This window comes from Necator americanus, chromosome X (genome assembly GCF_031761385.1).
Source record: "Necator americanus strain Aroian chromosome X, whole genome shotgun sequence".
NCBI classification, from domain to species: Eukaryota; Metazoa; Nematoda; class Chromadorea; order Rhabditida; family Ancylostomatidae; genus Necator; species Necator americanus.
Window position 1 is genome coordinate 30,295,086 of NC_087376.1, and position 16,758 is coordinate 30,311,843.

Below are 16,758 nucleotides of genomic sequence, written 5' to 3' on the forward strand. Positions count from 1 at the left end.
AGACAACCGCTAAAAAAATTATTTGTGCGTAAATAACGACTTTTTTTTTTTGTTTTTCTCTGCCTTGTGGTTCACAACTTCCATGTATCGTTCAGGAAAAGGTAATAATTGTTTCTGCGTGAGAGGAAATAAAGAAATATTCAATAATTGCGAAACTGAAGACGTCAAGTGAATACTGATGATGAAATAGATGAGTGAATACTGGCAATCTGTTTCAGAAGAAGTAGAAAGCTGTCAAATCTGATGGTTATTTGGTGATCGGACGGGAAAAATTTGTTATTTTTATTTTTTTATTTATTTTGGAACAATGAAGCACTTGAAAAGGTAGCATAGATGGGTTCAGAAGAAACGTTGTCATTTGTTAGGTCCAGAAAATAAAATAGTGAATTGGAGAATTAATGGAATAGCATCATTTATCAACGTAGTAACGACCTTTTGCGCATTCTGACATCGGTGCGACATTCGAAGAACGAGTTTTTCCGCACACAGCAGCATGTTGAGCGTCTAAGAACCAAACTCGATACGAAAAAAACAGTAGCGAAGTCGCATATACTTAAGAGAGAGAGGGGGAGTAAGTCAGATGAAGGCAATTCGTTAACAACAGCGAGATTGCAGCACATACTGGTATTGTGCTGCTGTTACAGCAGGGATCGAAGCGGAGTAGGGACAATCTCATGGTCATTGTTGATCACGAACCAGGAACTACAGGATGGAACACGTAACTGAAGCCAAAAAATCGCGCGTACGTTCGATCTGAATGATCTGTCTACGTGAGAAGACCATACGTCAGCGGTCTCTTGCTTTTCTCGTTTCCTCACCTTTGTTTACGTTGAAAAGCAGAATCACCTCTGGTGTAATAATGATGATAGTGGTATGTGGATCGCTTTTCTGGTTACATACGATCAGGGTTCTTTTTTTAAATACTTACAAGTAAAAAAATCCTCATCTTCCTCCATATTCTCTGGGCTACATTTACATTTTTATTTGGTATTTTCTAAGTAGAATTAGTAGAGAATGGACACAGAAAATCTCAATCTTCTATTTCGAGGAATACACATTAGGCTAATTAACTACGCATTCTGGCATAGCCATAGCCATTAAAAGTGGAGCTGCTTGCTAGTGATCCGCTATAATACACAGTGATTTTCAGAAAGGACTTTTAAAAGTTAAGGTTGTATAAAGTTAAATTCGTCGTATTCCATGGAAATTGAAACTGATAGGTTCAAAAAATCAAAAATAAGGCGCTCGAGATCTTGATGTGTTCTGAGCTCATTCTAAAAAACTTAAATCAATGAACAAAATGTGGGAAAACTTAGCTGGATAATTATAAGAATTCGTGGTTTAGAGTTCGCAATTACCTTTTACGATAGATACAGTGTAAGAAAGATTCTTTCCTTTCTTCTTCTCGACTCCAAAGGAGGGCCTGGGACGCACGTACGGTTGTAATGGAAACTGTCATTGAACGACGTCGGAGGACTGACCGAGAAGGGACGACGCTACCCATTGAATGCCGGGTATGAAACTGGAGAAGAACTGTTCTTACTAATATGCGACAGTTCGTAGGGCTGCTGTCCCCGTCAACACGAGTATGGCAACGGACATCGACTCTTTTGAATAACTTACAATTCGAATCGGACTCCTGCGAATGAGAAGATGTAGATCAATGCCTGCATTGAGTATCTTGTACGCTAACCCCCCAAAATCAATTCCAAAAGAAGAGGAAGTTGAAGGCTTCTATATACACATAAAATAATTTCGGTAGGAAGATCATACTTGTTTAGGTTAGTAGCAAGTTCGAGAAGGTGACAGCAAACAAACAACAACAGCAATATGCTTGTTCTCCAGAGACCTCCCGTACTACAATGATTCCAGCCGGTAAGTTTCATGTAACTGGAACGTCTGGAATTCACTGAACACAGACCAAAGCGATCTTGAGCCTCCCCTGACACACAGATGGATTCAGAAAACGGACTCTCTGTTTCTGCTAAACCAAGATTGTTTCAAATTATTCGTGTATTCTATGTCGACCTGCCCACGGTTTTCAAAGTAGTCGCCTGGTACAGTAATAAGAATGAGTCTCCTGCCTCCAAAGGAGCGGTTGCTACTGCAGCGCCAGGAAGCAGAACGTCACAAGAGTCATCGAGGCTGCCAAAGCGGAAAAATACTAGGATGGCGAGGACCTGTACATACAACCGACGTGTGCGTCAAAAGCTACTGTCAAAGATCTGCAGAGGCAGGGGAAGCCCCAGCAAAACGTCAACGGCACTGATTGTGACAAGTCGAAGCCATCCACTGCGTCGCCGCATATGGAAGTGAGGTGAACATAGAGGGTTATAGGAGTCGCTATATCCGTCAACACAAGTGTGGCATTGAGCATTGATTCTTTCGAACAACTTCGGATGTGGATCGGACGGCTGCGGATGAGAAGATGTGGTTCAATGCCGGCTTTGGCAGTTTTCGTCGCTTTCACTCCAACATCAAGCTACGAAGAAGAGATGTCCAAGAATTCTATATGGATCTAGAGAACTTCTACAGAAAACACTTTTTCTACAAGGTAATTGTTGGTGATAGAGATGGACAAGTCATTCCAGAGGTTCTCCCGTCCGAAATACGACATGCTATCATGTCAATAAGAAATCGTTCGGCACCCGGTCCCGACAGAATAAGACCAGAACACCTGAAGAACCTTCCGCCAGTACTCATCAACACCCTGGCGAGGTTCTTTTACGTTATCTGTCGAAATGCAAGGTTCCTAAACAGTGGAAGACCAGCAAGACCGTGTTGTTGTATAAAAAGGGAGATCCACATCTGCCTGCTGTCCGTCATCTACAAGCTCTTTACAAGAGTAATCCTTAATAGGATTGAAAAAGTCTTGGATGAAGGACAGCCATGCGAGCAAGCAGGGTTTCGAAAAGGATTCAGCACGATTGACCACATTCACACTGTTTCGAAACTCATCGAGGTATCACGAGAGTACAAGATGCCGCTCTGTCTCACCTTCATCGACTTAAAGAAGGCCTTCGACTCAGTTGAGACGGAAGCGGTCGTGGAAGCCTTGGACAACCAAGGCGTCCCTACTCAGTACATAAAGGTACTTCGAGAGTTGTACAGTAAATTCACGACCGGAATTTCGCCATTCTACAAGAACATCATCATTGACGTGAAGAGGGGGGTCCGACAGGGCGATACAATCTCACCCAAAATATTCACAGTCACTTTCGAGAACGCAATGCGAAAGTTGGAATGGGACGACATGGGAGTGAAGGTTGATGTTCGGCAGCTACACCATTTGCGCTTTGCTGATGACATCGTACTGGTAACACCTAGCATCAGCCAAGCGGAACGAATGCTGACCGAATTCGACGAAACATGTGGATGCATCGGTCTTCAGCTGAATCTACAAAAGACGGTGTTCATGCGGAACGGATGGGTCTCGTATGCCCCATTCACGCTCAACGGAACGAACATATCCGAATGCACCAGCTACGTTTATCTGGGTCGGGAACTAAACATGATGAACGACCTGACCCCCGAGCTAGGCAGGAGGAGTCGAGCGGCTTGGGGAGCGTACAAGAGCATCGGGGATGTAGTGAAGAAGACCAGGAACACCCGGCTCCGTGCTCACCTCTTCAACACCACCGTACTTCCTGCTTTGACCTATGCTTCTGAAACCTGGGCATTTCGCAAGCAGGAAGAAAACGCGGTGAGCGTCATTGAACGCGCAATTGAGAGAGTGATGCTAGGAGTATCCCGTTTCACGCAAGTGAGGGACGGGATTCGAAGTTCTCTCCTACGTCAGCGATCGAAGATTAGAGATGCTGCCGCGTTTGCCAAGGAAAGTAAAATAAGGTGGGCCGGACACGTGATGCGCTCTAATGACAACCGTTGGACCAGAGCGTGAGCGACTGGGTTCCCCGCGATATTAAGCGCACTACAGGAAGACCGCCGACCCGATGGTCAGATTTCTTCACGAAGTCCTTCAAAAAAAATATGATGCTCTTCGTGTCCCACGCGAAAGTAGGAACCACTGGGCTACTTCTGGCACGCGATCGGGACAAATGGAAGAATTACTGGCGCCCGCTCGACCAGTTCGAAGATCAACGGGAGTCAAGGTGATCAAGGTGAATTGTTGGTGATTTCAACTCTAAAATTGGCCCAGAAAAATGGCTGAGGAACTCCATACCGAGACCCACGGCCTACAATGAAATGAGCAAGGGAAAGGCTTTCCAGATTTATCATGGCGCCCAAAACTGTCCATCGAAAGTCACAACATCAGAAGTCCTCCTCTCTATGCTAGACATAGCCATCCGGAGGAGGGTAGAGTAATGAAATTGAACACATCATCGTCAGTCAAAGATTTTAGCCGATGGATGTCACTGTTGTACTAATGCTCCTTTTTTCCTTTCCCTCGAGGAAGCTATTTCTTCACAAAGGAGAGAAAGTTCACAGGGCGAAGTCCCACGACAATCTTCAGCTGCAGCATTAATGTATATTTCTAGTGGCTTTTGAGAAGATCCCGCAACGGACAACATCGCTGAGGAACATGGTCGACTCATGGAGCATTTCCACGACAGTGCGAGGGAAGCTGAGGGCTATAGTTGGAGTAAAATTGGGCGCAACTCTCCGTTGTCCGTTGAATGTTCCAGGAGCATTACAGTAGTCTGGCTAATCCACAGTGTTTTGAAGTGTTCGAAGTTCTTTTTTATCCATCATGTTTGTAAATCTTTTATGTTGAGAAATTAGATTTTTAAAAATTCATTTAGATGCCTACCTCATTTTTTTGCATAGTTAAAGGCAGCATACTACGAATCTGAGGTGGTGCGGATTTCAGGTGGAGTATCCGCACACGGGGTGTAGATTATGAAGACGGGGAGTAGTTCCGTTTGTCTCTCCCTGTATCACTGCAAACAGCCGCCTCCAGAATACTGTCTTGTACGACGCCATCTATTGCAATGCTGCACCTCTTGCGCCGCCTCCGCCCTGCGATTCGTCGAAAATCAATTCGGACTGCCCCGATAGGCAGTAAGGGACGCGTGCAAGGGTGGCGCAGTAAAAAACATCGTACAAAAAAAGCATTGAAAGGCCGGCTGCTTGCAGTGATTCAAGGAGAGATGAGCGGAACCACCCCCTCTCCATGACATACGACCCGTATATGGATATTCCGCCTAAAATCCATACTACCACAGATTCGTGGTATGCTGCCTTTAATGCTAGGTCATCAGAACGATCTGAAACGCGCGTTTCGTAACTTTTATATATTTTTCTCACTTTCAAACATGTTTCTTTCCCTTTTTATAAGCTGATATGACATACACTAGAGAAAGTAGCAGGTTGCTCAGTTACACCACAGGTACAGTACACTCTTACCGCGTTCCCGCTAACTTTTTTTTCATGTTTCCAACTACGTGCTTCCGGAAATCATAGAGTTAGTTTTGCTCAATAGAATTAAAGAGTTGCTTTGTTGAAATCCATATGTTTTGATACTGAGATGCGCTTCTGTCTGCAGCACATCTGTCTCAGTTATGAGAAAAATTCTTAGGGAATAGAAAAAGAAAAGAACAGTATGGGGGTAGAAGAAAAGAAAAGGAAGAAAGCAGGCCTTTCAACGCATGTCGTTTCATCGTCTTTTAAGAAAAATTAGTTGGAATGAACGGCATTCTCCTGATTTTGATTAAAATTCCGATCGCTTTCTTCTCTGAAGCAAAAATTTGCGCTTAAATGTTTCCTGAACTTGTTTCTTCAGCAATCTATGTACCAAATGTGTTCGATGGCAGGTCTTCCAGGGTTGAGATTTTATCAACGGAATGCTGGAGAGTTAAAATATTGCTATTACGCGTTCATTCATGCAGAAAACAGAATTTTCACTGATGAAATCGCGTCAGAAAATACACAATAGAAACACAACAGAAATCCAAAGAGAGAAATTTTGTAAGCTGCAGTAAAAATAGCGACCAGTTGCTCCTATGAAACATGCTAAAGGATCTAGAATACTCGAAATCCTCGGATGAGTGGGACGTTACCTCAACCCTCAGGTTGGAAACCAATTGCTAGTTTGGGCACACTCACACGCCTCAGAGATGTTGAAAACCATACCGTACTGTACATAAGTGCTTAGATGCACCATACAACCAAACTGACGAGGTGTGGGAATCCGAGGGAAAGCTAGAGATGGGGTTTTACATTGCCGAATCTGGGGTGGTTCCGCTCATCTTTCCTCAATCGTCCGACGTAAAAGCCGGCGTCTTTCGCGAAGCTTTTTTTTTACGACGACTTCAACTGCAACGCGCCACCCTTCTGTACGCGCCGCATCCACGTGCGAGCGGTCGAAGATTAATGAGGTCTCTTCGCCAGCCAATTCAAGTAAAACTGATGGAGAGGCTGAGGTACGCTTGGAGGAGCGTTCTTGCGTAACTGGTAGGAACTAAAGCGGTCCCTAAGCCATTTTTTCAACGAAGATTAGAGAGAGGGGTGAACGGAACCACCCCGGATCCAACATTACAATTACAACCCCACCTCTTGCTTTTCCGTCAGATTTTTGGTAGCTGCTTTTAAGGAATTTCGCCTCATAAATCAGCGGGTTTTGACTGGAATTCAAGGAGAATGTGGAGCAATCAAAAAGAGATCCAAGCCCTGCATTTTGGTGAGAAACATTGAAAATACATAGTACTATTTGGACTTATTTGTAGCCCTACTAAACAGTAGTAAAGCTACAGCAACTGCGATAAATATAAAGAATATGATCGAGATCAATGTGTACACTATACAACGTGTATCGCATCCAGGCGGTTCCCACCGTTGATGTTGGACAGATTCGACCGGCATCGCTTTGTGTTCGATACGTGTGTCGAGCGCAAGTCGCGAAAGTAATCCTGGCATGCAATCGATGATATCACCAACGTGATCTCGACAATCCCAGCATCGTTGTTGTGGTTCTGCTGCGCATTTAGCGATCCTGAAGGTAGAATGGATATTTCCAAGTTTGAAAACCTACTCGGTTTCTAGAACAAATTCCAATGCTCCTTCTTTCACTGGAGGAGCATCTACTCGTTTACTGCCTCACAGATGTCTTTAGCATGAAAGATTTCAGTTTATGGGATGATATGTGTTGAAACTGAACTCGGATAAATTAGATAGATGGACTAAGAACATTAATTATTTATAAAATCAAAAAATCCTGCATTCTGCCGCTATTTCATTTCATGAGTTTCACTAGTGCATTATGGTAAATCGAATCTAATAAATGGTTATCCACTAGCAAAGAAGGAAATACAAATTTGATGTTGGCAGTGTTAAACAATGCTTTCTTTTTTCCTTCCCTCCTCCTCCCAATAGTTTCACCAACACAACATGTCCGCTCGCGTTAAAAATGCCTCGATTATTCATATGACATTTTTACGTTTAATAATGAAAAGGGAAATGAATCCACGTGATAGTTTGCTGAATCGCATCCATATAACAGGAGAAAGAAACGTTGGCTCACCATTGAAGTGTTGACTGCGCACCATCACGCAAGAAAAGCAAGGTGTAGTTTTTCGTAGAAGCACTTATTCCCGGGAAATACGACACAAATGCTGAAATGAAAAAAAAATGCAAGTATTACGAAGAACAAGAATCGTAATGAAAGAATTTTCACCATTTTTCTTCTCCCAAGCCGCATATTCCCGACCAATTGTGGTAATGGTTGATGTGGACTTGTTCAAAACTTCATCCAGATTTTTGGACAAAATTTCCAAATCATCATTAAACCACAAAACTGATTCGTAGCGACTCAGTGCATCCTAAAAGTGGTGGGGAAAAATATTTTGCGAGTAAGAAACCTGGTCAGGTTCCACTAGTAAATTAATGTCCATTAACGAACAATGATTAACATCACTGAACCCGAACACTGCAAAAAAAAAATGAAACACGTCTCTTGACCCGTAAGAACAATTAAATATTTCATCCTGTTCAAAGTTCTGTACATCATGGACCGTTTCACAAGAGCAAATCGCAATGTATCAGTTTAACTTTCTTTTCCTGTAGTTCTTTTTTTTCCGGAGTGAGCTTTTCTAATCTCCGTCAGCAACGAGAGGGCTCAATAATTGTGCACATTAATAAGATGATATTAAAAATATTAATAAATGTTTAGTCACCAGCATAAAAAAGACATTCTTTTGAGAAGTGTGCGAATCTGGTCCCAGATACTTGTCTGCAATTTTGGCCGGTAACACTTGTAAGTTCCTCACGCTGACGAGTTGTTTATGAAGTAAACTCTAAATAAGATCTCATTAACACAAGGATGTTGGTGCATGGTTGGCAAGTACACGTGGATATTCCCGACATCACCAGTTTAGAATGGTATTCGTTTATAAAGTAAACGTCCTTTTCTTGTATGTACTCCATTTACTTCATGCATCACTGGATATTTTGGTACCGGTGTGTATGGTACGAATGACCGAAATGTTTCATACCTAACTCGGCCATGTTCCCAAGCCCAAATCTTTCCTTTTCCCTGAATTTTCGCTGCAGCATTGAATGACCTTGGTTTCTTTGTTGTGGCCCAGTGATTTGAAGACAATGTTCTCTTCTTTCATATTTTCACTGCACCATCAACCTGTGATTGTTCCCAGAACAAAGCGAAGAGGACATGGTACTACTGTAGTTGGGATTAAATGAATTCAGTTTCATAGAAAGGTCGACTACCTCGGATTAACCTATTCTACAGCCTTATGGTAGGTATCACTCAAGCGGAGACTATAAAACTGGCACACGAATGGCAGAATAAGTCATGATTTCAAAATCCACATTGCGCAATCAAAAGGACCAAGGAGGGCGTAACAACCAGCCAGATGAGGGTGAAGTCGACAGCGTTCTTACTCACAGGCCCCCCCTCTTTACTCTGTTCACTTCCAACATTTGCTCCAGCTCCTGTTTGAAAACTCACATCTTTCTCATCAAGATTGTCGTAAAGCAGAATTTTCGTAGACGGATAGATTTTGTGGATGGAAGCGATGAGAACGAGAACTTTGCTCATGGCAATGTGGTTAGAGCTCATAGCGAAGACCATCTCAGCGTTCCTGAATGTCGTATGATCGCTCATACATTGTCAGAATACCAGCAGTGTCATTATGAGAAGAACGTTCACCTTTCACGATATGCCAGCTCTATCGAAGCGCATGAAAAGCATTCTCCGCATTGCAATGAGTCAGCCGAGCGAGGATAGCAGTTCGGGCTCGATCCGCACAAACACTCATTCCTGGTTCGAGCCCACTCCACTCGATACGTTTCTTTCTGTGCTTCGCGGTAATAGTAGAACTGAAATGGCATAATTTTTTGTGGAGAATGAGGGAGATCGCGAGAGCGCTACGAGTACGGCTGAATGATTTTCGTTTTTAAATTATGAGACTAATCGATTTGAAGGAGTGTTGAATCCACTTGTGGAATAGTGCAAGCCTTCTTGCTTGAAAAGTTTTTGTCAATAAAATATGGCACAGAAGCGCAGAGTGCCATAACTCACTGTGATGTATAAAAAATCTGTCAAATTTGAAGAGAGTAACTTTTTCCTCGCTAACAACGAGGCTACGGTGTTCCAATTGTTTCTCCGGACAGTTCATTCTTATCGTTTGGTATACCTTCCCGACTTATATCTTACTTATTAGTAGAAACACAGAAGACAAAGCATTCTTCAAAGTTTCCATTCAAGTAGTTTCACGTGAAACTGCAGTATACGTACATATATTATATATTTTTATGTTAACACGTTTCCGCTTATTTATACTGTTCCCCAGGAAAATTTAGAAACTCCTGAACTACCAAAAAAAACTGATTTATTTTAATCATAATAGTTATTTCAAATTACTATTGTTATTGCACAACTAATTCGTTATGTGATACCATCGTCTAAGAATTCGCTTAGCAATCGGTGAATTTTCTAAAAATCATTTATTTCGTTGTAATTGTGAATGCCACACGTTTTCGGCCTTCCCGGTGATACCCTTTAGTAAAAAAAACATAAATAGCAAGAACGTTATAGTTTTGTGGAAGTAATAGAGAGAAGAGGTTGATAACAAAACAAAACTCCCGAAGAGTTCATTAAATGCTCTGTTCCATCTTGTTTTTTTTTTTGTTTTATGGCACACACACTGGTGTTTTCAATAACTAAAATAAATAAATAAATGACACTAATTTTTTCACCACAGTACATAGTTAGTTTTAGTTCTATTATGTTCTTGTATTTTTTTTCGGTTGAATATCTGAAATTTAGGGATGCAAAGAGTTGCGTTTTCTTTGCAAAGACTATGAGTGTTTGTAATCTGGGAATTGCGTGCAGTCTCTTGCAAGACATCTGCACATGATGTCCCTTATCATGGACAGCCACGTTCTTTTCTGCTCGTAATCATGCGTTGTAAAATGCGTCAAATATTTGCAGTGTTCGTCAGTGGCCAGCGAGTTGAGTGAGAGCGACTGGTGTGCGTTGTGATGCGACATTTCGGACAGCAGGCTGTTCGAAAATGTCCGGTCCCCATGCTATGAATTCCTGATTCATTGACTCATTTACATCGTCTTTCACTATAAACAACATAAAGGTTGTCCTGACATTTCACCAATACTTCTTCACTTCGGGAATTCAGAGTTGCTCACATATGTAAAGAACAAACATAATACTGTTTTATATGATTCAGATATGAATCAGGATTGTTGACGTTGGATGTTTGCAGCATAGCAGCGCAATATGTGCTACCGAAATAAGTGTGGGCGCTCGATTCAAATAATCTAACGCTTAGGATGTCCCTACAGTGAGAGACCACCTGGTGAAATTATAAACACCACTCTTTAGTTCACGATCCACATTTTGTCCCCGGAGGCCAAACATTATTCTAGTTCACAGTTTTCGTTACTATCTCGTTTTGCTGAGCTTTAAAGGGAGTCATGACAAAATGTATGGATTTTTAGGTATTTCCAAATATGTCTACCAGGCGGTGCGACAAGTTCATGTAAAGCAACAAAACTTATTGTTATTTTCAGCTGCGACATTGTAAAAAAAATGAGTGAAGATGGAAAAAAATGTAGAAACAGAGCACAGGTGGAAATTTTCATTAGTTTTTTAATTTTATACCTTCAGACATGTCTTCTCCTCTTATGTAATTAGTAGTGAAATTATAGCATGAATAACAGTAGTATAATATTTAGTGTGATTTTTTTAAAAAGTTGATTTAAATGCTGCTCTCTTAAACTCATTCAGAACACAAAGAATAGCTGCTTTAAGAGGATGAAGTGATGAGGTTTTAGAGAAAGTGGAGCCAGTGTTGAGTTTTCTGAGATGTACAGTAGTCGAAGTTTGAAAAGATTTCTATAGATGCTTGTAAATGAATTTCAAAAGTTCTCCGTACAGGGCATTCCTGCTATTCTTTAGGATTCATTTTAATGTTTAAATCTTTGCATCTATTTTTCTTATTTAGTGCTTGAAAGCTGCGTCTAGTAGAGAGTTGAAGTATGTATTTCTACCGAATTTATGAGTCAGATTGCTTCTTGAAGGGAAATAAAGTAGTAAAGTAGGAACTAATAGAAATAGGATAAAATTGCTAGGCCATAATCCAAATCGACTTCTTGTAAGTGAACTCTTCGAAAACTAAGTAAAGGTATTTGGAAGAGGGAATTTTCGTTAGTGCGTAGCAAAATAAAGCAACGTTGATACTTTTTTTTCGGTAATCCAACCATTCTGGAAGGAAATTTTAAATGACTCAATTGAAATAAAAAATGGATGAGGTTGAGACGTCAAATTCTAGCATGAACGAATGACAAACTGTAGCACCGAATACATATGCATAATTCAGATATTGGTAATTGGAGTACAGTTCATGTTTTTGTAGTAGGAACGAATAGAAGAACATTTTTGTTCGAATTTTGCATTTCAGAAGAAGACAAGCGGTAATATTCTGGAGTTCTGGGTATTTCGTTGAGGTTACTTCATTGCAAAATTTTTTTTTTACATGATATCACTCTGGAAAAGAGACGTTATGCGATTATAGCGTTTATAGTACAGCAAATGACTAGCGCTCTCTCTCGCTCATTTTTCCACTTTGAAATCTCATTGTAGCTGTGGCTTGCTTAGTGAGCCACATTTGAAAGTGCACCATTGGCGGTGGGTCTCACAGCCGCGCCGCGAAAAAAACACTGTCACAGCATTCTACGATCGGCATTTCCGCTATTTTTGCACGAATCGCCTGCCCCACCGAGGTGGCTGCCCTCTGGGCCATTGTTCATCTTTCAGTTGTTTGTCGATAATCTTCGACACATTAACAGTTGTTCGACTAAAATGCGTACGAGATCTCGTTCCTGGCCGATTCCTGCATCAATATCTGGCTACTTGCATTTTCGTTGCTTAGCTTTCAGTTTTTCGAAGATCACAACAGAAATCCCTTGTTGTACGAATGAGTTCGAAAGCGAAAGCGGAGGTAGGGGGCTTAGACTAGAGAACGCTAATCCATCATGCATGATGATGTAGATCCTCGTTTGCAGATAAGAGATGAATCGCAGCCTACAGTCAAAACAAAGGTGCCAAGTATAGTCTTCTTTCGTGATACTTTGACAACTCTATATCGTCATAAGTCACTCCTAAGCCGTCACCACCGCTCCGATTAGAGTGTTCTCGTGAGGAAATCGCGCGCGCGAGTCGCGTTGCTCCCTTACAACGATCTCGATCTATGCTAGTGAGCTTGCATCGTGTCGTTCCAGTATTTGTGGTTCAGTGGACGGTCTATGCAAATCATGGTTTCCTCTCCGTCCTGTCACTTACTCATTTCCACTCACGTTCGTTACTTCAAAACGATAATTTCGGATATTTTCTCCAACTCCTCTGATCTCTTTTCTGTTAAAAAGCAGTCTTTATTTACAAGTACAAGTGATATTAGTCACAACAGCGTTGAGACGGATAATCCTTTGATGGGGTGTGAACCTCAAATCCTTTCATAAGGCCAGATCCTTATATTTTAGTAGAAGTTCTTCAGTAGTACACTTACTGTTTGACTTGAATGTTCTTCACAATCTCCTCATGCGCGCCTTGTCTTGCAATGCCGATTTGCGTAAGAACATGGCACATCTGGCAGTGTTCAGCGAAAGAAACGTCGTAATGTACGGCTATTGAAGCGAACGGCAAAACATCAACAAAGCTCAGCAGTTTCCACGCTTAGTAGTAGCGCCCTTTGCAAAAGTATAGAAGAAAAAACTCACAGCAATCTGCAAAATAAACAGCGTTGTCAGGCAACCCAGCACGACGTTGGTCAGCGAGGCGGCGGTCATCTGGCGCGGCTATCGAACATCGATATGGCCCAAGCTGAGGACAGCCCCGTGTTCGACTTCTTTCCGTCCTCACTTCGAGCTGTTTGCTTCTCACCGACACACATTACTCCCATCCAGAGCTCTTTCATCGTTCTCAATGGGACAGCGATTTTTTCCCAGCTCGCCTTTTAGCTTTTCAGCAAATAAAAAACGACCACACACACACTCATACGCACGCGATCGTTTTGTTATATTCTCGAATGGACGCAGTGGTTGCATTGTATGCGCTAGGCCACTTACCGTAGCCTGACGGGGCCGTAACGAGTCCTTTAAGGCGTCATTGCGCAATTCAAACAGCGGCTTAGCGCCGTCGCGCAAAAGACGAACGACGTGTCGCGGGTGTGTGCGTGTGTGGGTCTGTGAGTGTGTGAGTCGATCGAATCGTTGCTGTTGTACTCGGCCGTTACTCATCGCACTCATACCAGTTTCGCTTGTTCCGTACTGCTTTCGTTCACTTCAGTCGGCGAGATGTTGCTGGCAGCCTGCCACAGCCACTCGTCTCTGGCATCCAGTCCTGCGTCCGCACGACCACCCACGTGGTCATCCGCGGCGACCCTCCTCCGTGCAGCTCTTACTGTAACTTGAGGTGTGAGGCAGCGGCTGCATCGATCGGGACTGCTAGTTTTGTGTTGTTGTTGCATTCGGTGACCTTTATTATGATGACGGGAGCCACTTCGCGGCCGATCCGAGAGGTCCGCCAGCACATCCGCGGGGATCCCGTATCAGAGATCTCGCATGTCTCCGTCATGATTTGTTGACGTGCAGTCCACTTGCAAGAGATTCCAAATCTCAGCACACTCTCCCCTCCTATGCTTTTATTAGTACTTCTCATTTACAATGCCGTGTATTCCGTTGCTGCTCCGGATGCGATAGCATCCATTCGCCATTTGCATTCTGCACTGCGTCGCGACGGTACTGAATCATCGAATATTCAATGGTAATCTGCGCTCCGCAGCGCCACACATGCCTGCCCACCGATCGCCCCTGTTTCGGGACGGTTCGCCTTTTTTCACGATCGCTCTCAAATCTCCAAACTCACTTCGTTTTTGACCCGCCTTTTCGCCGTCCACTGAAACTGCTTCTATCCTTCATTTCTGCACATCATCTGACAATTACTTAGATCCCTGTGCTTCCTTAGAAGCAATTTCAGTTATGTCTCTGGCTATCTTCACTATTGTATGTGACCTGGTCAACATTTCGGCTGTGCATGTAGACTAAACTTTCCATGATATGATTCTTTTCTGAGAATAAATCTAAGTAACGGTATTGTGTCTGTATCCGTTTTTGTTCTTCTGCAAAGATGTTGCACTTTCTTTCAAAAAAGAAAAAAGATGACTAGTAACCTTGGTGTATTGCTGGTGTACAAAATACTAGTTACATGATTTGTTAGTAGTTAATTTTGCAGATTTACGTCCGCTTTTCCATTTTCAGTTACACATTGCTTACAATCTTATCGCTTTTTGGGGAGAACGTGCAGTCAGGTTTTCGATTTAATCTATTGCTCAGATTTCAAGTAATCTATCGCTATAGCGCAGTCATTTTCTTTCCTTGAATCTTTCTTTTCTGGTAGAAATGACATTTTCTGCCGATTTTTTTTCGCATTATCCAACACTTTTGCAATTTCTCGCTTCATTCATTCCTCTATCTATCATCTATGCGGTATTATTTTTCTTGTAAATCCACATAAGGAAATATTCTAGCAACAACCTTGAGCTGGCTCATAGACCAATTATTCGATCAACACTATGTACTCACTTTGACCTCAAACTTTAAATAACCTGAATCATTCGGAATTGCTGAGCAACGTCCTTTCCTCAAGGTCGCCATCTTCTCTCTTCCTATTTTTTCAGCTATACCGTTTTTCTTTTATTCATCTCTTACCTACTACTGAACTGGATTATTTTCGATGGAATTGACGTGATGCTTCTGCTGAAGCTTTGAATTAGTGGATCTGTTGAATTTTTGATTCTTCAGTTTGTGAAATATATTGCTTTGAAAAAACTCATTCTTATTCGAATTGTCGAAATCTTTTCTGTAATCGAATAGTGTAGGTTAGTGTAGAGAATTAGCTGAAACTGGAATGGAACTTCATTCGTTTGGGACTTCTTTTTCACAATCTCTTACCATGTTGCCGACATTTTGTTTCCTTTTTCCAATGTTAACACTGTGCCCGAGTGGTAAGGAGTCGAGTAGGCCGTTATCTAAATGAATGATGAAGCAGCAGAAATTTTCGCGATATCTCATCGATAGTTTTCGGTGGTGACGTGTGCACATGGCGCTGACATACATTAGATTTCTAGCATTCCAGTCGTTAACTGTATAGCAATACCAGTAATTCCTGTAATGTTGTGATGATGACCGTGCCTCTGCTCTCACAACATCCATGTGTATTCTTCAGAATTCCGATCTGACACCTTTTTGTTACTCGCGAGACTAGATATGTTATTCGTTAGCATCCTATCTGATGAGGGAAATTTCCATGTGGTCTCTGTCATTATTTAATGATACCACAGTCATCAATTGCGAGTTTCTAGTCATCTTTCCTGTACGATATGTGTTGTATAGAAACTGTAGTAAATTCAAGGTTCAGAATTGTTTTTTTTGCCAATAAGAGGGATGCTTCTTGGTGGATACGTATAAACACGTCGGAAAAAAAATTAAGTGCTTGGTACTATTGAGACGTCGGCACTATTTAATAAAAAGACAGACTATGACAGAAGCAACGCTTTGCAAAAAAAAAAGAGGAAAAGTGACGCGTAACTATTCGGAGGCACTAAAAATTAACGAAGATTTGCAGCTTTTCCTATAGACTTTGACTGGAAAAAAAGTGTTTATAAATTCTGATCTCGAAAAAAACTGGTCTTTTCAGAAGATAATCTTTATATTTTAAAGTGGCTCGGAGGAAGATGAGTTGTTTCAATGAAGTGTTGTTAATGTGCGTATTGCTTGGCAGATCCTTGCGACTTTCAGTATCTAAGGATTTGTATGCAGTTTGACGCATCTTTCCCTAATTGTCTACAGCAAACAAAACCACGCAGAAACATTACCGTGTATTTACGATGGTAGCTCCATAGATCACAATATTGATCACATCAGGCACTTTTTATCGTGACCTTGTTGTAGGTGACCGACCACCCACACCGCCGGCTAAGGCGGTTATGCTTTGGAATTTTCTTGTGGTGGATTCTTTATCGAAGTTTTCTTTTTCTTCTGCTGATAGACTTCCAAACGCCACCGTATGCCGATTCCATACTGGATTTCTCCAGGATACCAAATTTGACCGGTATGCTGGTGCTATCTATTATTGGAGATCATGAAGTGTACCGCCCATCAACGACATCGATTTTGGCAGTGCGGGTGGCAGCTCACTGACGACTCCTCGCATCACTCACTCCTCTCCTACCTCAGAAAATGTGGTTTTTATTTCCCTGATGACAGCAA

At 42.0% G+C, this 16,758-nt stretch overlaps 2 protein-coding genes across 4 annotated transcripts; one reads left to right on the forward strand and one right to left on the reverse strand.

Moving 5' to 3' along the window:
* Window positions 1–2,428: 2,428 nt before the first annotated feature.
* RB195_025949 (uncharacterized protein) lies at window positions 2,429–3,901 on the forward strand (the record flags this gene model as incomplete). The annotated part of the gene is made up of 1 exon (XM_064214284.1): window positions 2,429–3,901. One exon carries the CDS (start codon window positions 2,429–2,431, stop codon window positions 3,899–3,901), a length of 1,473 nt encoding a protein of 490 aa, XP_064070165.1.
* A 2,429-nt stretch (window positions 3,902–6,330) lies between these two features.
* Window positions 6,331–14,241, reverse strand: RB195_025950 (uncharacterized protein; the record flags this gene model as incomplete). 3 transcript variants are annotated; one of them, XM_064214286.1, is made up of 8 exons in its annotated part: window positions 6,331–6,421; window positions 6,794–6,952; window positions 7,481–7,571; window positions 7,634–7,778; window positions 8,924–9,056; window positions 9,125–9,294; window positions 13,740–13,891; window positions 14,154–14,241. In XM_064214286.1, 8 exons carry the CDS (start codon window positions 14,239–14,241, stop codon window positions 6,331–6,333), a joined length of 1,029 nt encoding a protein of 342 aa, XP_064070166.1. The 3 variants fall into 3 exon arrangements, with proteins under 3 accessions (XP_064070166.1, XP_064070167.1, XP_064070168.1); XM_064214285.1 differs by lacking the exons at window positions 6,331–6,421; window positions 14,154–14,241 and adding an exon at window positions 8,133–8,252 and having other exon boundaries at window positions 6,667–6,952; window positions 13,740–13,958; XM_064214287.1 differs by lacking the exons at window positions 6,331–6,421; window positions 6,794–6,952; window positions 7,481–7,571; ... (2 more) ...; window positions 9,125–9,294; window positions 14,154–14,241 and having other exon boundaries at window positions 13,734–13,958.
* Window positions 14,242–16,758: the final 2,517 nt, after the last annotated feature.